The sequence below is a fragment of the Erythrolamprus reginae genome, chromosome 1 (genome assembly GCF_031021105.1).
Source record: "Erythrolamprus reginae isolate rEryReg1 chromosome 1, rEryReg1.hap1, whole genome shotgun sequence".
In the NCBI taxonomy this organism is placed as follows: Eukaryota; Metazoa; Chordata; class Lepidosauria; order Squamata; family Dipsadidae; genus Erythrolamprus; species Erythrolamprus reginae.
In genome coordinates, this window is record NC_091950.1 from 11801234 (window position 1) to 11823093 (window position 21860).

The 21860-nt window shown below is 46.5% G+C and overlaps 1 protein-coding gene across 3 annotated transcripts in view; it reads left to right on the forward strand.

Moving 5' to 3' along the window:
* KDM4B (lysine demethylase 4B) overlaps positions 1–21860 on the forward strand; it is a 324593-nt gene that overhangs the window by 259296 nt on the left and 43437 nt on the right. For 2 of the 3 annotated variants that reach the window (XM_070744583.1, XM_070744593.1), the window contains 2 exons: positions 6431–6894; positions 14946–15526. In XM_070744583.1, the coding sequence (XP_070600684.1) occupies positions 6431–6894; positions 14946–15251 (770 nt within the window). In that variant the 3' untranslated portion in view covers positions 15252–15526. Of the gene's footprint in view, positions 1–6430; positions 6895–14945; positions 15527–21860 lie in introns of those variants that run through there. The other variant, XM_070744575.1, reaches the window with a different exon arrangement.

The following is a 21860-nucleotide window of genomic DNA, read 5'->3' on the forward strand; positions in this document are numbered from 1 at the left end:
AAACATCACTAGGATTCTCTGAACCTTACACGGGAAGAAACCAGAATATGCCAAGACGTATATTAATATTTAAGATTAAATAACTTTTCTTTTTGAAGGGCAATTGGTATATTTAAGATTAAATAACTTTTCTTTTTGAAGGGCAATTAGTATATGATAAGGGTAAAGAAGAGGTAAATAAGGATGTATGACAGTGGAAAATAATCACTTTGGCCTAAATGTAATAAAATTTAATAGATAAGTGAAAGCAAATAGAATGAGATGTAATAGCAAATAGTATTGTAAGTTTGTATAATGATATTGAAAAAGTTTATATTGGGGGAAAGATCAGAGAAAATATTACTACTACTACTCTGAAAGAGTAGTAGATGCCTGGAACAAACTTCCAGCAGATGTGGTTGGTAAATCCACAGGAACTGACTTTAAACATGCCTGGGATAAACATATATCCATTGTAAGATAAAATACAGGAAATAGTATAAGGGCAGACTAGATGGACAAAGAGGTCTTTTTCTGCTGTCAATCTTCTACGTTTCTATGTTTCTAGTGGCAATTTGCTGAGTCTATAAACAGCTTAGAGAGGGCTGGAAAGCACTGTGAAACAGTATATACAGTCTAAGTCCTATTGCTATTCAAGTGGCAGGCAAGCCCGTGTGCACACAGCTCAGTTTGCATAAACAGCGTGCATGTGAGGCTGCCGCTCACCCAAATGGAGTGCGCACGCTCGCCAGCCATTTCCACAACCCAATTGCAATCCTCGGGTTGGGGACCCCTGTCCTCTACTGTATATTTCAGATAAAGTGGCTGTCCAATTTATTCTTGAAAACCTCCCAGTATTGGAGCATTCACAACTTCTGGAGGCAAGTTGTTCCACCGGATAATTGTTCTCACTGTCAGGAAATTTCTCCTTAGTTCTAAGTTGCTTCTCTCCTTGATGAATTTCTTTAAAAAATATATATATATTTTTATTACAATACAAAGATTAAAAAAGAGCAGATATATAGTACTTTACATATTATATCATTTCAGAGTATAATTATTATTTGTATGGTTGTTGTGCTTAAATTCTAAGATACTTTATACAGAGCTGCCCCTAGTTCCCCCTCCCTCCCCGTTGAACTGTTGACCTAAGAGTTCTATTTTTTCCTTTTTGATGTCAATATGCAGCTTATGGCATCAGCGGTTGTCACACATTTGTTCTATCGTACAATTAATCTAAAGTCAGATTGGATTGATCTTGATTTTGTATCTCGGAATGATTTTAAGAACATCTTGTTTATTTACTACCGTTATTGTTTTGGTTTTGGTTTTTATTCCAGTCATAATTTTTTTTCCAGATTTCATAATATTTTGATTCTTCTTTATTTTTGAGTTTTTGGGTTAATCTGTCCATTTCTGCACAGTCATATATATTTTTTATCATTTCTCTTTCTGATGGTGTTTCTTCTTTTTTCCAATTTTGTGCTATTGTAATTCTTATTGCAGTAATCATATGCTGTAGCAGATAATAATAGTCTTTTTTAAGTTTTTGATTTATTATGCCTAGAAGAAAGGTCTCTGGTTTTAATTTCAGTGTAATTGTGGTAATATCAAAAATCCATCCTTGGAGTTTTTTCCATGTCTTTTTTATATGGGGACATGTCCACCATAAATGAAAAAATGAAAAAAGGTCCCATTTTTATTGTTACACCTCCAACAATTTGGTTTCAAATTTGGATATATTTTGGCTAGTCTGGCTGGTGCTAATGCCACCTGTGGAACATTTTTTGGATATTTTCTTTATATTGAACCGATTTTGTTATTTTAACATTTTTCCACATTAATTCATCTCCTTGATGAATTTCTATCTGTTATTTCCATCCCTAGTGCTTATTTCGGAGCACAGAAGAAAACAAGACCAGGTTTTATTTCCAGGGAAACAAGGGTAACTTAACAACTGCAGTGATTGATTTAACAATAGTGGCAAGAAATGTGAAATCTGACAAAATTCATTTCAACAAATGTCTTGTTTACCAACAGAAACTTGGGATTCGGTTGTGACCATAAGTTGAGGAGTACATGTAGTGGATAGATCATTTGAACTAGATCTGTTCCCCAAGGAATTCTCCTAATTCACCAGTTCACAGAGTTTTTCCAGTGTCCAAAGGGCAGACACTCCACATGATTATAGCAATCTCTTGAGATCTATTCAAGCGGGAGTATATAATTTCTCAAACAAGTCGACAGCCCACTCCTTTCTAAGCTATACATGGCTAGACTTCAGCTTGAGAATGTGAAGGTCAATCCAAGTTATAATTTTCTTTTCACCTTTGTTTTTGGTTTGGTTCTTTCAGGGCTTTAGAAGCATAGTAACCTTCAATTATATTGTCATTAAAAATTAAGGAAGAATAGATCACAGCTTCCGTTGGATATGAGAGAGATCAGAGATTAGGAGTCAATTTAGTGCAGAAATTAAGGAGGCTTGGAAAGCAGGAGACAAGAGAGTTGTAGTTGCACCTTAGGTATGAAAGGTGAGTGGATGACTTTTGGCCAATCACCAGGAGATGGGGAGTTCTAGTTCTGTCTTAGCTGTGAAAGGTGACTGTATGACTTTGGGCCAATAACTAGAAGATGGGTAGTTCCAGTCCCACCTTAAGTGTGAAAAGTGACTTTGGGCCACCCTTCCATCCTTCCGAGGTTGGTAAAATGAGAACCCAGATTGTTGGGGGCCTCACCTCGAGGCTCGACTACTGTAACGCTCTCTACATGGGGCTACCTTTGAAAAGCGTTCGGAAACTTCAGATCGTGCAGAATGCAGCTGCGAGAGCAATCATGGGCTTTTCCAAATATGCCCATGTTACACCAACACTCCGCAGTCTGCATTGGTTGCCGATCAGTTTCCGGTCACAATTCAAAGTGTTGGTTATGACCTATAAAGCCCTTCATGGCACTGGACCAGATTATCTCAGGGACCGCCTTCTGCTGCACGAATCCCAGCAACCAGTTAGGTCCCACAGAGTGGGTCTTCTCCGGGTCCCGTCAACTAAACAATGCCGCTTGGCGGGATCCAGGGGAAGAGCTTTCTCTATGGCGGCCCCGGCCCTCTGGAACCAACTCCCCCCAGAGATTAGAATTGCCCCCACCCTCCTTGCCTTTTGTAAGCTACTTAAAACCCACCTCTGCCGTTAGGCATGGGGGAATTGAGATCCTCTTTCCCCCTAGGCCTTTACAATTCTATGCATGGTATGTATGTATGTATGTCTGGTTTTTATATTAATGGGTTTTTAATCGTTTTTAGTACAGTGGTACCTCAAGATACGAACCCCTCGTCTTACGAACAACTCGAGATACGAACCCAGGGTTCAGAAAAAATTTGCCTCTTCTTACGAACTTTTTTCGTGTTACGAACGCCAAACCCGAACGTCCGGGTTCGGTGTTCGGGAGGCTGCTGGGAAGCCCCCGGCTGTTTTAAAAGGTGACAGCCGGGCGGCGGGGCTTCCCAGCAGCCTCCGAACGCCGAACCCGGAAGTTCGGGTTTGGCATTCGTAACACGAAAAAAGTTCGTAAGAAGAGGCAATTTTTTTCTAAACCGTTCGGAGGCTTCTGGGAAGCTGCACGGCTGTTTTAAAAGGTGACAGCCGGGCTGGGGGGCTTCCCAGCAGCCTCCGAACGCAGAAGTTCGGGTTTGGCGTTCGGCTTCGGGAGGCTTGCTGGGAAGCCACCCGGCTGTTTTAAAAGGTCACAGCCGGGCTGGGGGGCTTCCCAGCAACCTCCCGAACCCCGAACTTTTGCCGAACTTCCGTGTTCGGGGTTCGGGAGGTTGCTGGGAAGCCCCCCAGCCCGGCTGTGACCTTTTAAAACAGCCGCGCGGCTTCCCAGAAGCCTCCGAACGGTTTAGAAAAAATTTGCCTCTTCTTACGAACTTTTTTCGTGTTATGAACGCCAAACCCGAACTTCCGGGTTCGGCGTTCGGAGGCTGCTGGGAAGCCCCGCCGCCCGGCTGTCACCTTTTAAAACAGCCTGGGGGCTTCTCGGCCGCGGAGTTTGGGTTTGGCATTCGGGAGGTCGCTGAGAAGCCCCCAGGCTGTTTTAAAAGGTGACAGCCGGGCGGCAGCGTTTTTTTGCGGGGGGTTTTTTTTGGTTGCACGGATTAATTGACATTACATTGTTTCCTATGGGAAACAATGTTTCATCTTACGAACCTTTCGTCTTACGAAGCTCCCCCTGGAACCAATTAGGTTCGTAAGATGAGGTATGACTGTATTAGATTACTATTGTACACTGTTTTATTGTTGCTGTTAGCTGCTCCGAGTCTCCGGAGAGGGGTGGCATACAAATCCAATAAATAAATTAAATAAATAAATAAATAAAATGAGAACCCAGATTGTTGGGGGCCATATGCTGACTCTGTAAACCACTTAGAGAGGGTTGTAAACACTCTGAATAGTACTGCTATTGCTATCACTATTTGTAACCTTCCCAGCCAGCTTCCAACAAGCAAAATTAATAGAAGAAGCCAGATTCACTTAACAATCATGGGATTCACTAAGCAACTGTAGTGAGCCACTTTACAACTGTGTCAAAAAGATGGTAAAATAGGGTAAAACTTTCTTAGCAATATCACTTAAATTTATATTCCACTTCACGGGGCTTTCCAGCCCTCTCTAAGCAGTTTACAGAGTCAACATCTTTCCCCCAACAATCTGAATCCTCATTTTACTGACCTCGTAAGGACCGAAGGCTGAGTCAACTTTGAACCAGTCGGGATCAAACTCCTGAGTGTGGGCAGAGCGTGCAATACAGTGGTACCTCGTGGTACGAACCCCTCGCCATACGAACAATCTGAGATACGAACCCGGGGTTCGGAAATTTTTTGCCTCTTCTTCCGAACTTTTTCCGTCTTATGAACCTGCTGCCAAGAAGCCCCGCCACCCGCCTGTTGCTTTTTGAAACAACCGGGGGGCTTCTCGGTGTCTTCCCGAACCTGAACGTCAAACCCGAACTTTTGCCGAACTTCCAAGTTCGGCGTTCGGGAGGCCGCTGAGAAGCCCCGCCGCCCGGCTGTCGCCTTTTGGAACAGTCAGGGGGCTTCTCGGCGTTCTCCCGAACGCCGAACCCAGAAGTTCGGCAAAAGTTCAGGGTCGGCGTTCGGGTTCAGGAGGACGCTGAAAAGCCCTGCCGCCCAGCTGTCAGCTTTTCAAAAGAGCCGCGGAGCTGTCGGGCCGGTCAGGAGGCTGGAAAGGAGGTGGGGAATCCCAATAGGGAATTCCATGGGTGGAGCTTTGACGTCACAAAGACGTCCTTCCTGGCCGGCCGAAACGTGGACTCCAGGAATGACGGCCAGGTGGTGGGGCTTCTCAGCGTCCCCCTGAACCCGAACGCCAAACCCGATCTTCCGGGTTCGGCGTTCGGGAAGCCGCCGAGAAGCCCCCCGGCTGTTTCAAAAGACGACAGCCGGGCGGCGGGGCTTCTCTGCGGCCTCCCGAACACCGAACCCAAAAGTTTGGCAAAAGTTTGGGTTCGGGTGGCTGCCAAGAAGCCCCGCCGCCCGGCTGTCGCTTTTTGAAACAGCCAGGGGACTTCTCGGCATCCACCCGAACGCCGAACCCGAACTTCAGGTTTCAGCGTTCGGGAGGCCGCCGAGAAGCCCCCCGGCTGTTTCAAAAGATGACAGCCGGGTGGCGGGGGTTCTCGGCGGCCTCCCAAACGCCAAACCTGGAAGTTCGGCAAAGTTCGGGTTTGGCGTTTGGGTTCGGGAGGATGCCAAGCAGCCCCCCGGCTGTTTCAAAAGGTGACAGCCGGGCGGCGGGGCTTCTCGGCGGCCACCCGAACCTGAACTTTTGCCGAACTTCTGGGTTCGGCATTGGGAGAACGCTGAGAAGCGCCCAGCTGTTTCAAAAGGTGACAGCCGGGCGGTGGCAGTTTTTTGCGTTTTTTTTTCCTTGTACGCATTAATTCATTTTACATTGTTTCCTATGGGAAACAATGTTTCATCTTACGAACTTTTCGCCTTACAAACCTCCCCCGGGAACCAATTAGGTTTGTAAGATGAGGTATTACTGTACTTCATTCTAACCACTGCGCCACCGTGGCTTTTAGCATCTGCCTTGGTTAGCCATGGATATTTTGGGTGGGATGGATCTATCTATCTCTCTGTCCGTCTGTCTGTCCATCCATCCATCCATCTATCTAATTTGACTTCTATGCTGCCCAATCCCAAAGGACTCAGGGCAGCTTACAACAGTATAAAATTACCATATAAAATTACAAACAACAATAAAAAGAAGTCAAGAAAAACAATCTAAATCCTAAAACCCTAGTTAAAACTCAGGATGGTGTGCTTGCGTGTGTGTGTGTATGTGTTGTGTCTCAATGGTGGCCGTAAGCCAAGGACTACCTCTAAAAGTCTGACCTTCCTTGAAACCCAACTCGCTTTTCTCCCTCCCCGCAGGAGAAGAAGGCGAGCCGAAGGTGCGTCCCCCCAAAGCCAAAGGGGAAAGGAAGAAGAAGAAGAAGAAGAAGAGGAAGCTGCCGCTGCACGAACTCCTCCCTCCGCTGCTCCTGCCCCAGGCCTACCTGCCAAAGGACCAGAAGCCGCAGCTCAGCCCTCCGTCGGAAGGGAGGCCCCTGGAGGAGTCGTACCTGGGCGAAGACAGCCAGTTCCCCATGCCCAGCCTCAGCGCCCTCTCTTCCGAAAGCCTCGCCGAAGAGGACGAGTCCAATCAGCGGCCCATCATCCCCATGCTCTACGTGGTGCCCCAGTGCAAGAAGGCCCCTCCGGAGAAGAAACGCCTGACGTGCCAGGAGGTCTTCGAGCGGTTTGTCAAGAAGGACCAGATGTCCTCCTTGGAGCTGGACAACGACAGCGTCACGGCAGAGACCGCGGAGGGGCCTGCCGAGCCCAGTAAATTGCAGGTGAGCCCCAGTCAGAACCCAACCTTGAGAAGTTACCCTTGTGAGGAACAGAGTTGGGAGAGAGGGGCATTGGAGGTCTTCTAGCCCAACCCCGAGCTCAGGCAGGAGACTCTATACTGGTATCAACAAACGTCTATGGAGATTCTCAGTCATCCAAGTCATGGTTGTCCCTGAGGTTCTTTTTCAAGAGGGAGCTTGAATTTCTGGTTTTCCTTTGTAGACATTTTGCTTCTCACCCAAGAAGCTTCTTCAAGCTTCTTCCAAGAAGCTTCTTCAAGCTTCAGCTCAGAGCTGAAGAAGCTTCTTGAATGAGAAGTGAAGTGTCTTCAAAGGAAAACCAGGAAGTCCAGTTGACTCTGGACAAAGCGCCTTTGGGACATTATCAACAAATGCCTGTCCACTCTCTTCTTAAAACCTTCCAGTGTTGGAGCATTTGCAACTTCTGAAGGCAAGCCCTTAGTTAATTGTTCTCAGCATCAAGAAATTCCTCCTTAGTTGCTTCTCTCCTGGTTAGTTTCCATCCATTGCTTCTTCTCTTGCCTCTAAGTGCTTTGGAAAAAAGTGTGACTCCCTTTGCTTTGTGGCAGCTCCTTAGATGTTGGAAATGAGAGCAGTCTTCCAATATCTCAGGTGTTTCCACAAAGAAAAGGGGGTCAACTTATTCTCCAAAGCACCAGAAGGCGGGACAAGAAGCAACGGATGGAAACTAACGAAGGAGAGACGCAACCTAAAAATAAAGGATAAGTTTCCTGCCTATGAGAACAATTAATTGGTGAAATTGTCTCCAGAGGTTGTAGGTTCTCCATCACTGGAGGCTTTTAAGAAGAGATTGGACAACCATTTATCTGAAATGGAATAAGCTTTCCTGCCTGAGCAGGGGATCGGACTAGAAGACCTCCAAGGTCCCTTCCATCTCTCTGTTAACTCAGATCTAGTGGAAAGGGACTTGCTAATCTTCTTTTCTGGCTTAAAAAAATTGTACACATTTATTTTTCAGTGTTTCCTTCTTTTGTTAAAACTCAGGAATCAAACAATGTTTGGTTACAGGTGAAAAAGGCCGTGTATTTTTAATGCACCGTTTGAAACCGTAAGCATGACCACTATCAGGCCACTGTTCCTGTTTTAGATCTCTAATGTCTTGTCTGCCTTTTTCTATAATCTGAGATGTTAAGACCTTGCTGGATTTATTGCCTAGAAATTGTAAGATGGGCTCCTGTTCCAAACATCTTCCCAGAGCTGGCTGGCGTTTTCTTCCACCCTCGTGTGTTTCTTCTCCTCTTCCTGTCTCTGCTCCTTTCATACTTATCTCCCTGCCCTTAGAGCTGTAGAAGAGATAAACCTACTGTTTGTTGAACTTGCACTTTGCGGCTGGGCTGGCAACCGGGCTAGGGTGGACACAAAAAGAAATGAGCTTCTTCGGGCTTAGTGCTTGGGGTGCTTTGATAGCAATTGGCTGGGGGGGGGGGCATATTATTTAGCAGTATTTTTGGGATTATTACTTTTGAAAGAATAATAATATGGCATGGATTGTAGGTTTTGTCAAGTCTGTGGCATTGTATGGCGTAGAAACAGTTTTTTCCTTTTCCCAGACCGTGCCATACAGTTTTCGCTTGCAGGATTTCAAAGAAGCCTCACTTGGCAGAGCGAAATGTTTGCAATTTTAAACATTCCTCTCCCTTTCCTGGTGCAAGAGTGCTTACAATCTTCCCATTGGTTTGTACTTCGTGCAGCCTTCTGCTACGGGTTTTCAAATCTGCGGCTAGACTAGAACCCGTTCTGACAGTTGTTTTTTTCAGGCACCGCATCCCAACCTCATTCTTCAGAAATGCAACATTGGAGGAAGCTCCAGGTGTGACTGTTTTACGAATGCCGGACTTCCTTTCGATGCAGAGAAATTTAATTGCTTGGTGCCTCTTCTCCTAAATTGTTTGTTATTCTGAAGACCGGTTCCCTTCACTCACAGCTGGACTCTGTCCTGAGAATGCTACAGTCACTAGCCAGTTCAGCTGTGAGGGTTAAGAAATTGCCTTGGATGACAGGATAGGATGGATTGGTTAAAGCAGAGAACTTTAAACCAAGGCCACAAGTCTTAAAGTTGCCAAGTTTGACCTCTGGCTTAAAGGCTTTTTTGTGATAGTGTGCGAGATAATTCTCACCTGGTTTATAAGCTAGGTCACTTTCCTTCTGAGATACAAAGCAAAACAGAAGAAATAACACCAGTAGGAATGTATGTATGTCCGTCCATCCGTCCCTCCATCCACTCATCTATCCAAACGTAGAAAAATGGCCTGGTGGCCCATCAAGTTTGCTCTTTGAGTTTGTTTGTTTGTTTTTGTTTGTTTGTTTTTGTTTGTTTGTTTGTTTGTTCCAATTATTATTTTTATATTGCATTATTTGTAATTTTTATCAGATGATGGACGTGTGTTTTATTATTATTTTTATTATTATTATTTATTAGATTTGTATGCCGCCCCTCTCCGTAGACTCGGGGCAGCTCACAACAATAACAAGAACAATGTAAGAACAAATCTAATAATTTAAAAAACGTTAAAAAACCCATTATTAAAAGCAAACATACACACAAACATACCATGTATAAACTGTATAGGTTTATCCCAAGCATGTTTAAACTCAGTGATTAATGAACTCGGTTACTCCATCCATCCATCCATACATACATACATACATCCCTCTAGCTATAGAAAACTGATGGTAGAAAAAGACCTAGTGGCCCATTGAGTCTGTTCTTTGACTTCATTTTTTGTTTTCTTTTTAACTTACCGTCTTTATTTAATTATTATTTTTATATGTTATGTTTACAGTCAGTTTTTGACAGATGATGGACATGCTTATCCCAAGCATGTTTAAACTCAGTGATTAATGAACTCGGTTACTACATACATACTTATATACATACATACATACATACATACATACATACATCCCTCTAGCTATAGAAAACTGATGGTAGAAAAAGACCTAGTGGCCCATTGAGTCTGTTCTTTGACTTCATTTTTTGTTTTCTTTTTAACTTACCGTCTTTATTTTTTAATTATTATTTTTATATTTTATGTTTACTGTCAGTTTTTGACAGATTATGGACATGTTTATCCCGAGCATGTTTAAACCCAGTTACTGATGAAGCAGTTACTCCATCCATCCACCTGTTCATCCATCCATCCAGAGTCATGTGACCGTAAGGTGGGGGCTGTATATGCCTTATAAAGACATTAAATACAGCTTCATCCATTCAATTTATACATGTCATCTTAAAACAAAACATACAGTGATGGCTACATTCCATATCAATGGCTGCACAGGTAGTGTCAGTAGTGGGTTCTAAAGCCCTTTATTACCGGTGCATGAATGTGTGATGCTTCTGCGCACAAGCATCACGGGCAGGTGGGCGGAGCATGCTGCCACTACCAATTCTTAGAACTGGGCCAAACTGGGAGCAACCCACCGCTGGGTAGTACTCTATACAGGACCATTATGGAACCTCTCCATTACATTCATATATCATGATAACCTGTTGGCAGTGTTCTCTCTAAATTATTTTTGGGGTGGGCGGAAAAGTATAGTGTCTGAGCGGCAGTCCCTTCGGGACTGGGCGACACAGAAATAATAATAAAATTTCCCTCTCGGCTTCTGGGCAGGTTTGGAAAACTCTGAGTTGATGATGATTTTTAAGTGAGCGATTGCTCACCTGCTCAGCTTAGAGGGAACTATGCCTGTTGGGGCTGTTGGGGTCTGGATGGGTGTCAACAAACTCAAACTCAACCCAGACAAGACGGAGTGGCTGTGGGTCCTGCCTCCCAAGGACAATTCCATCTGTCCGTCCATTACCCTGGGGGGAGAATCATTGACTCCCTCAGAGAGGGTCCACAACTTGGGCGTCCTCCTCGATCCACAGCTCACATTAGAGAAACACCTTTCAGCTGTGGCGAGGGGGGCGTTTGCCCAGGTTCGCCTGGTGCACCAGTTGCGACCCTATTTGGACCGGGAGTCACTACTCACAGTCACTCATGCCCTCATCAACTCGAGGTTCGACTACTGTAATGCTCTCTACATGGGGCTACCTTTGAAGAGTGTTCGGAAACTTCAGATCGTGCAGAATGCAGCTGCGAGAGCAATCATGGGCTTTCCCAAATATGCCCATGTTACTCCAACACTCCGCAGTCTGCATTGGTTGCCGATCAGTTTCCGGTCACAATTCAAAGTGTTGGTTATGACCTATAAAGCCCTTCATGGCACTGGACCAGATTACCTCAGGGACCGCCTTCTGCTGCACGAATCCCAGCGACCAGTCCCACAGAATGGGTCTTCTCTGGGTCCCGTCAACCAAACAATGCCACTTGGCGGGACCCAGAGGAAGAGCCTTCTCTGTGGCAGCCCCAACCCTCTGGAACCAACTCCCCTCAGAGATTAGAATTGCCCCCACCCTCCTTGCCTTTTGTAAGCTGCTTAAAACCCACCTCTGCCGCCAGGCATGGGGGAATTAAGATTCCCTTTCCCCCTAGGCCTTTACAATTTTATGCATGGTATGTTTGTATGTATGATTGGTTTTTATATAATGGGTTTTTAACTGTTTTTTAGTATTGGATTTTGTTATATTGTTTTACTGCTGTTGTTAGCCACCCCGAGTCTGCGGAGAGGGGCGGCATACAAATCCAATAAATAAATAAATAAATAATCGTAAAGCGGGTAGGTTCCATAACCTCAATCCACTGCCTGTTAAGAACCGGGCTGCACAGTTGGAGGTGAGCTGCAGGCGAACAAAATTGCACACATGTGAGATCTAGGTTAGCTTACACATGGTTCCTCACCACCCCTGGTTTTCCCCCGCCACCACCAAAAAAAGGTTGGGAACCACTGAGATAACCAACCCAATTTTATGACCTTGTTGGCAGTCATTAAGCGTCATAAGCCCATTGTTCGCTATGGCTCAGTTTTGCCGAAAAGCCAAACAAACTTTAGCTTGTCGGCATAAAACTCAGGGACGTTACAAAGAGTCATTATGATCAAGTCCAGCCTTGTGATCACAGGGGAACCACTGTCGGAACTCCCCTTTTTGCAACTTGGAACTTGGAAAACCAGAGTAGCTGAGAATTATGGGAAAGGCGCCCAACCTGGAGAGCCAACGGACCTCAGGCTGAAATTGGTCACGTTTCAAGTCACTTTCCGGTGCAATGTGATACGAAGCTCTAACAGCTCACTGGGCAGGTTCTTTCTCTGTGTCCTTGTCGTCCAATTCTTGTTTTTGTCTTTTTGTGTTGGCGGTCCTCTTTCTAAATAGCCCAGTCCCACCTGTCAGTAACTCAGTTGCCCTCACAGGCACTCAGCAAGACAAGAGAGGGGCTTTGTGGTAACGTTTGAGCAATATTCCTTCACTTGCAAGCTTCATAAACCCCTTCGAATCTACTCAGGCCTCACTACTCTGTAAAGATCTATGGAGATTCTCAGTCATCCAGGCCATGGTTGTCCCAAAGGTGCTTTTTCAAGAGGCCACTGGACTCCCTGGTTTTTCTTTAAAGATGTTTCACTTCTCGTCCAAGAAGCTTCTTCAGCTCTGACCGGATAGTTGGGAATGGAAGACTTTATATTCCTTGCAGAAGCTGGTCATTTTCCGGGGTGGCGCAGTGGTTAGAGCGCAGCACTGCAGGCTACTTCAGCTTACTGCTAGCTGTAGTTCAACAGTCCAAATCTCACCACCAGCTCCATGGTTGACTCAGCCTTCCGTCCTTCCGAGGTGGGTCAAATGAGGACCCAGATTATTTATTTTAATTTATTTTATTTATTTATTGGATTTGTATGCCGCCCCTCTCCGCAGACTCGGGGCGGCTAACAACAGCAATAAAACAGTATATAACAAAATCCAATACTAAAAACAGTTAAAAGCCCATTATATAAAAACCAATCATACATACAGACATACCATGCATAAAATTGTAAAGGCCTAGGGGGAAAGAATATCTCAGTTCCCCCATGCCTGGCGGCAGAGGTGGGTTTTAAGCAGCTTACGAAAGGCAAGGAGGATGGGGGCAATTCTAATCTCTGGGGGGGAGTTGGTTCCAGAGGGCCGGGGCTGCCACAGAGAAGGCTCTTCCTCTAGGTCCCGCCAAGCGACATTGTTTGGTTGATGGGACCCGGAGAAGACCCAGATTGTTGGGGGCAAGAGGCTGATTCTGTAAACTGCTTAGAGAGGGCTGTAAAAGCAGCAGGAAGCGGTATATAAGTCTAAATGCTATGGCTAATGCGATGGCTATCCTTTGAAAAAGTCGTTGAGGCCACTTGGAGCTTTATCTGTGTCCTCAGGGTCACCCAAGTGGTGCAAATGGTTGTGGAGCACATCTGGGCGAGATGCGGCCCGAGGGCCAGATGCGGCCCGCCTGCTGTCTGACCGGCCCAAGGAGGTTGGTCCAACTTTTCTAGATAAGAACCGTGTGTTCAAGATATAATATATAATTATATATATAATATAATATAATATAATATATAATTATAATTTATAATTATAATATAATGAACTCAGTTCTACCCAGTAATATACAGTATTGGGAAGAACTGAGTTAATTATAATAGTCCGGGACTCTAAAACCATCCCAATTTCTCATGCTTTCCTATGGCAAAATTAATTGCCCATCCCTGCTGTGGAGCCTTCTTGGAATTGCTGACAGGACTGTGTTGTAGACTGAAGATAGATGACAACATATCCCTCCCCCTTGGTTGAGAGAGGGCTCTTTAATTTTGACATAGGTGACCTCTTTGACTTCTCTTTCAAACCAGAAATCCTCTCTGTCCAAAATGCTGTCTTCAAAAGGCTGGCCTATGGTCTTTGAAATGCAGATGTCCTGCTGAATCTAGTCCTGACGGGTTTGTTCTCCTATGTTGTGCCATGTGTTTGTGAAGTGGTTGTTTCATTTCCCCAATGTACAAATCTGCACATGGCTCAGGTGCAAATGACCAGCTGTCTGCAAGGAGAGGAAGGAGGGAAGGAAGGAGGGGGGGAGGGAAGGAAGGAAGGAAGGACAGTATCAATGCTAAAATTAAACACTGATTATGAATTTACAGAGTACAACTGGTGGCTTTTGTGATTATGAAACTGCAGTTATTGAAATAAGGTCTGGGGAAGGAGGCTAAGGGAGGGAAGAAGGAAGGAGGGAAAGAGAGAGAGAGAAAGAAAGAGAAAGAAAGAAAGAAAGAAAGAAAGAAAGAAAGAAAGAAAGAAAGAAGAGACCAAGCTTTAGGCCAAGCATTGGACAGAGATATCAAACATGCAAAACTCTGGAAAGAGTATAACATGTGTCAGAGTTTAATAGCTACAATGTTAGGATACAACTACATCTTAAGACTTTGGGCATAATAGCCAGTTGACCTATGATAGCAAAGGACTTGCTTGCCCAAAAGGAGAGTAGTTAGGAAGGTCATTGGAACAAGAGACCCTAAAACAAGAAACCCAGACAGGTCAACCCAACCCTCCGCCTTCCAAAACTCTTGTTGTATGTCTTGTGTTTCTTTGTGTCGCCAGCTGCACACTGTCTTCTTAGCCCAATTAAGGTCCACCTAGATCAGTGTTGTTCATCCTTAGCGATGTTCACATGACCATTGCCGCATCCTGCTGAGGAATTCGGTTAATTGATGGACTTCAAATATCCTGAACTGTAGAAAGGAATATTTATAGCTCAGGGTTGAACTCTGTGGGACCCTTGATGCTCTCTGAGCTTGCTGGTTTTTCTTGCAGACGTTTCATGACCAAACTAGTTTGCGGCATCAGTGTGGTACTACCCCTGATGATGTTCCCTAATCGCATCTACTGATGATCTTACTAATAATCTCCGACTTGGGACCACAATGGAGCCCAAAATTTCCATTCTTAAGCTGAGGCTGAGCAACCACGAGTCTAAAGTCACGTTTGGGTTCTGTCGCGTGTTGAGCCGGCCGGTGATCGGGGCGGGGGGGGGGGGCTCTCCCACCCTGCGGCTCGGCTACGGTGGGGGAAAGCTCTTGTGTCACCTTTCAGCGTTAAGTAATTCACCATTCCCCTGTTGCAGGCTGTCCTACGCTTGAACGATATCACCCTGTGGAGGATCCCTAAAAGGGAGAGGCGGGAGTTATTCAAGCGCGTTCGCGGCAAGCCGGCAAGGTACGCGGCAGCCCTGTTTACCCGGATGGTGCCCTCAGATGAGCTGCGGAGGTGGCGGAGCGCCGTTAGCTATTGCGGGGACAAAGGGAAGCTCGCCCTGCCCCACAACGTGGTGTCCCGCTTGCGGCACCTCTTGTACAGGCAGTACTCGGACATAATAGCGGCCGACTGGAGAAAAATCCGGTTGAAAATCAACAAGATGCTGGAGGCTTGATTGAGGCGTCGTGGCTTTTGCTGCTGCTGCTGCTGCTGCATGGCTTTCCTGTAGGGATGTTGTTGTTTCTGGCGGGCTGGGCCAGAAACTCTCCAAAAGACGAGACTGTGGCGTAGTGTTGGAAGTGCTCTGGGCCAAAACTGGACTCTTTTTGTGTGTCTGTGGTTGTGCTGCTGGCCCGTGATAGGCACAGCAGGCGCCATCTGTTCCCTTGTCTGGCAAAAGTTGGGCCTTGCCACCCAGTAATAAATGTTTGGTGTTTTTTTTTTTTTAAACCAATTGTCTTCTGACTGGTGTGATCCCTTCTTTATTTGCTCTTTTGATCTCTGAAAAGGTGGTACCTTTGAGGAGAGACCTGTGGCTGAATTTTGAGAATGGCTGCATTAGTTGTGGGCTGCTTGATACAAAAGGGCGTGGGAGGCCCTTTTGGAAGACAAGAAGTAGACCCCTCAGAGCCCTCTTGTCTTTGCCATCCCCTGGAGATCTCTTTCGTCTGTAGCTCTTGGTGTTCCAGGCTCCTCCTCCAAATCATATGTAAAAAAGGAACAGGATTTTATCAGAATAGCAATAGCACTTATATACCACTTGTTGGCTTGTCTCGGTTAGGCTATGAAACAAATTGGGGGGTTCAGCAACAATATCCCACAGTCCCTCACATTGCAACAACATAGTGCATTTCTCAGCCCATGTGCTGTAGTTACTTCCACCCATCTTAGCAATGGAGAAATTTTTAGAGGACTGAAACGTTGTCATTTTTTTTCTCTTCTTGTTTCTTCTCCAACAATGCTTACAACAACAACTAACTGTGATATAATGCTGGCTAAAATAAACCACACATTAACAAACCACGATTCTCTGCCACTGGGCCCATAACCAATGTTGGCTTGTCTCGGTTAGGCTATGAAACCTTCGACAATACCGAGCAGAGAATTTTAACAGAGCGTGGATGTGTGATAAAGCCAAGACACAGACTTAGTTAAATAAGTATTATTTACATATAAACAAAATATAAACAATCCAGAATAAGCACGAAGCAAATACAGAATAATACGCACTGAGCAATTACAAGATTAGCACAAAGCAAAACACAATATAGATAACGAGCACGAAGCATGAAGTTAAAATACAATATAGATAAAGCACAAAGCTAACACAAGCACAAAGCTAACACAAGCACAAAGCTAATACAAGCACATCTCCCCAGTCTCAGGCAAAAGTAAAGTAAAGGAAATGACCGAGCAAAATAATGAGCTTTTATAGCTTTAATGAGGAAGTGATGAAACAGCCTTGAATATTAACTCTTCAAGTACAAGTTAACCCTTTAAGTGCACATTAACTCTTTAAGTACAAGTTTGGTACAGTTTACAATATGCAGTTTACAATGGCAATCCATAACAATCATGTACCCTGTACTAACACTACTTCTCAGTGCTCTACAGCCCTCTCTAAATGGTTTTACAGAGTCAACCTCTTGCCCCCACCAATCTGGCTCCTCAATTTACCCATCTTGGAAGGACGGACGGCTGAGTCAACCTCGAGCTGGCAGTGGGCAAAGTTAGCCTGCAATACTGCATTCTAATCTCTGCGCCCCCACAGCTCTTAATATATAAGTGGACCCCTAAATGTAAACAAACAAACAAACTAAATAATTAATAATGCTACCAAAAGCAGCAGAAAAAGATGGAAGGGTTAGATAGAGATAGACGCTTGGGCTAGGTTAGGTTTAATTTTGCAGAATGCCAAAATCCTTGACTCACAACCATTCGTTTAGGGATGGTTCAGAGTTACAATGGCATTGAAAAAAGTGACATGACCGATTTTCACACTTGCAACTGTTTCAGCATCCCCGTGGTCAATGAGGTTAAGCCAGCGGCGTCAAAATCAGGGGCTGGATCTGGTCCACAGGGTGCTTAGATCTGGCCCACGGGGTTGCCCTGGAAACAGCGAAGGACCGGCCCTGCAGTGCTTCTGCCGGGGTCGCGGGCAGCCCTCCCAAACTCCGTTTTCACTGGCAGAGCGCCCGGGCCACTACAGCCGCCCCTGATACGAGTGACGTTAAGTTGGCGATGCCCAAGCTTGGCCATGCCCACCCCAGCCCTCCCAAGGTCAAGCGTAACCCTGAATGGCCCTCAACGAAATCAAGTTTGACACCCCTGGGTTAAGCGACTCCGGTTTCCTCATTGACTTACCTTGTCACAAGGTCACAACTGGATCACATGATATGCAACCATCATAAATATAACCCCACTTACCAAGAGTCCAAATTTTGTTCACGTGACTGTGGGGATGCTGCAGTGTGATAACAATCTCAAGTCACATTTTTCAGGACCGTCGTAGCTTCGAACGGTCGCTAAATGAACTGCTGTAAGACTTTTACACCTCGAGTGTCCCAAACTGCGCATGTATTTGTATTTTGTATTTGAATTTATTAGATTTGAATGCCTCCCCTCTCCGAAGACTCGGGGCGGCTAACAACAATAAAAAAGACAATGTGAACAAGTCTAATATTAAAAATACAGTGATCCCCCGATCATTGCGAGGGTTCCGTTCCAGGACCCCTAGCAATGATCGGGTTTTAGCGAAGTAGCGCTGCGGAAGTAAAAACACCATCTGCGCATGCGCAGATGGTGTTTTTACTTCCGCAGCGCTAGCGAGGAGCCGAAGATTGGGGGCCGCGCGGCTGTTTTAAAACGTCGCCGCCGGCATGGGGGGCTTGCCAGCACCCCCCGGACCCCCAACCCGGGTTTGGGGGGCTGCTAGGAAGCCCCCCATGCCGGCGGCGACGTTTTAAAACAGCCGCGCGGCTTCCCAACTGAGTCCTGAAGACAAACGTCAAAGGCGAACTTCCGCGTTTGTCTTCGGGACTCATTGGGAAGCCGCGCGGCTGTTTTAAAACGTCGCCGCCGGCATGGGGGGCTTCCTAGCAGCCCCCCCAAACCCGGGTTGGGGGTCCGGGGGGTGCTGGCAAGCCCCCCATGCCTGCGGCGACGTTTTAAAACAGCCGCGCGGCTTCCCAATGAGTCCCGAAGACAAACGCGGAAGTTCGCCTTTGACGTTTGTCTTCGGGACTCAGTTTGCAAGCCGCACGGCTGTTTTAAAACGTCGCTGCAGGCATGGGGGGCTTTCTAGCAGCCCCCCAAATCCGGGTTGGGGGTCCGGGGGGTGCTGGCAAGTCCCCCATGCCGGCGGCGACATTTTAAAACAGCCGCGCGGCCCCCAATCTTCGGCTCCTCGCTAGCGGGCAGGCAGGCGGCGGACAAGCCGTTCGCTGGCGCCGCTCGCTCGCGCTTCCCAGCTGAGTCCTGAAGCCAATTCGCTTCAGGACTCAGCTGGGAAGCGGCGAGAATGAACGGCGTGGGCGGGCGAAGGGCGGGCGGGTGCTCGGGCAAGCAGGCGGCGGACAAGCCGTTCGCTGGCGCCGCTCGCTCGCGCTTTCCAGCTGAGTCCTGAAGCCAATTCGTTCAGGACTCAGCTGGGAAGCGGCGAGAATGAACGGCGTGGGCGGGCGAAGGGCGGGCGGGTGCTCGGGCAAGCAGGCGGCGGACAAGCCGTTCGCTGGCGCCGCTCGCTCGCGCTTTCCAGCTGAGTCCTGAAGCCAATTCGTTCAGGACTCAGCTGGGAAGCGGCGAGAATGAACGGCGTGGGCGGGCGAAGGGCGGGCGAGCGGCAACGAGGAGTTTGCGTGGGCATTGGGGAAACTCCTCGCTGATGCCCGCCGCTCGCCCTCCCGCCAGCAAGAGGGGGAAGACCTAGGGAAGCCGCCCAGCAGCTGATCTGCCCGGCGCCATCTACGCATGCGTGCCCATAGAAAAAAGGGCGCGCATGCGCAGATGGTGTTTTTACTTCCGGGTTGCAAAATCGCCATATAGCCATTTCGCAATGATCGGGATCGCAATACCCGGGGGATCACTGTAATCTAAAAAACCCCAATTTAGAGAACCAATCATACATACAAGCATACCATGTATAAATTCTATAAGCCTAGGGGGAAGGGAAAATTTAAATTCCCCCATGCCTGACGACAGAGGTGGGTTTTAAGGAGCTTGCGAAAGGCAAGGAAGGTGGGGGCAACTCTGATATCTGGGGGGAGCTGGTTCCAGAGGGTCGGGGCCGCCACAGAGAAGGCTCTTCTCCTGGGTCCTGCCAGATGACATTGTTTCGTCGACAGGACCCGGAGAAGGCCAACTCTGTGGGACCTAACCGGTCGCTGGGATTCGTGCGGCAGAAGGCGGTCCCGGAGATATTCTGGTCTGATGCCATGAAGGGCTTTATAGGTCATAACCAACACTTTGAATTGTGACCGGAAATTGATCGGCAACCAATGCAGACTGCGGAGTGTTGATGTAACATGGGCATACCTTGGGAAGCCCATGATTGCTCTCGCAGCTGCATTCTGCACGATCTGAAGTTTCCAAACACTTTTCAAAGGTAGCCCCATGTAGAGAGCATTACAGTAGTCGAACCTCGAGTTGATGAGGGCATGAGTGACTGTGAGCAGTGAGTCCCGGTCCAGATAGGGCCGCAACTGATTCCCCAGGCAAACCTGGGTAAACGCCCCCCTTGCCACAGCTGAAAGGTTTTTCTCTAATGTGAGCTGTGGATCGAGGAGGACGCCCAAGTTGCGGATCCTCTCTGAGGGGGTCAATAATTCCCCCCCCCCAGGGTTATGGACGGACAGATGGAATTGTCCCTGGGAGGCAGAACCCACAGCCACTCCGTCTTATCAGGGTTGAGTTTGAGTTTGAGTTTGTTGACACCCATCCAGGCCCCAACAGCCTCCAGGCACCGGCACATCACTTCCACTGCTTCGTTGACTGGACATGGGGTGGAGATGTATAACTGGGTATCATCCGCATACTGATGATACCTCACCCCATGCCCTTGGATGATCTCCCCCAGCGATTTCATGTAGATGGTTTCATGTAGGTTTCACGTGCATGCCCAAACTGAAAGGTGTGTGAACATGCCCATGTGCAGACATGCATGCATGCGCAGCAGAGACACGAAGACCAGCTGGCTGGTGGGAGACAGGGCATCCCAACACTAGCAAGAGGTAAGATCTTCTTTCGTGAGCTTCTGCTTCGTCGTTTGCAGGGAAACAGAAACTCAGGAAAGAAACCAAGGGTTTGCACACACAGAAACGTCTAGGTTGAGATTCGTTGTGAATAACTGCTCAGTCACACACAGATATACTAACTTGAATTAAAGTTTATTTGGAGAAATAACATATTTCTATAAACAGTCATACACACCATAAGTCTGAATAATAATCCAAATATGGCCAGTCTTTCTTACCAGTTGTCTTTGTCTTAATCAACAAACAAAAATAATCAAGCCTAAACACATTTTAGCTGACATACATAACTACAATACAGAGAGATTGCAGAGCTAACCTAACAGTGAGTAGCCAGACAAAGAGAAACAGAGAAGGTGACTCAGAGAAATAAGTTGTAAACTCTAGCTCCCTCTTGTGACAGTCTGGAACACCTGCAGCCAATATATTGCCAACTCAACAGTTATGGACAGAGTCCTAACAAAACACCAGATCTGACCTGGGGTGACGGCACGCATGCCAGCAGAGAGGGCCCTATGTGCCATCTCTGGCACATGTGCCATAGGTTTGTCAGCACGGACCTGTAAAGTTATAAGTCGAGGACCACCTGTATAGACTAAACTACTAAGTAAAAAAAGAACAAGCAAGCAATTGTACCACATAAAGCAGGCAGAATTCCTCCTTTAGTAATCTGTGCAAGGTCTCGGAGTAGTCGGCCACACAGTGTAGCTCAGGGATGTCCAACTTTGTCAAATTTAAGGCTTGTGGTCTTCCAACTCCCAGAATTCCCCAGCCAGCATGGCTGCCTATTCCCATGGAGTTCTGGGAGTTGAAGTCCGCAGATCCTTAAAGTTCCCTAAGGTTCTATATCCCCGGGCATCTAAACTACCTTTGAAAATTACAATTTATTTAAGTAAGTAGTGAGAGATTGCCAGAGCAGAAGTTACGTAGGATTAGGTTTACAACTCTTGAAGCCTTCTTGGCTATGTTGTTGCAGTGGACTTTGGCACTTAAATCTTTTGTTATTAGTATTATTTATTTATTCAATTTTTATGCCGCCCTTCTCCTTAGACACAGGGCGGCTTACAACATGTTAGCAATCACACTTTTTAACAGAGCCAGCACATTGCCCCCACAATCCGGGTCCTCATTTGACCCACCTTGGACGAATGGAAGGCTGAGTCAACCTTCAGCCCGTGATGAGATTTGAACTGTTATATTGTTTCTATTATTGTTGTGAGCCACCCCGAGTCTTCGGAGAGGGGCGGCATACAAATCTAATTAATAATAATAATAATAATAATAATAATAATAATAATAATAATAAACAACTGCTGACCTTCAGATCTACAGTCAGCTTCAGTGGTCTGCAGTACAGCACTCTACCTGCTGCGCCACCCTGGCTCCTGTTTTATCTACCATGTTTAGCTGCTATTGTGGGTAAACTGCCTTTGAACTACCTTTAAACCACCTTGCTCAAGAGAGTTGCATCCAGAAAGCAACTGTGGGGAAACGGAGCACGAAGAGCCATCGCAAATGGGACCGGACAACGTGGT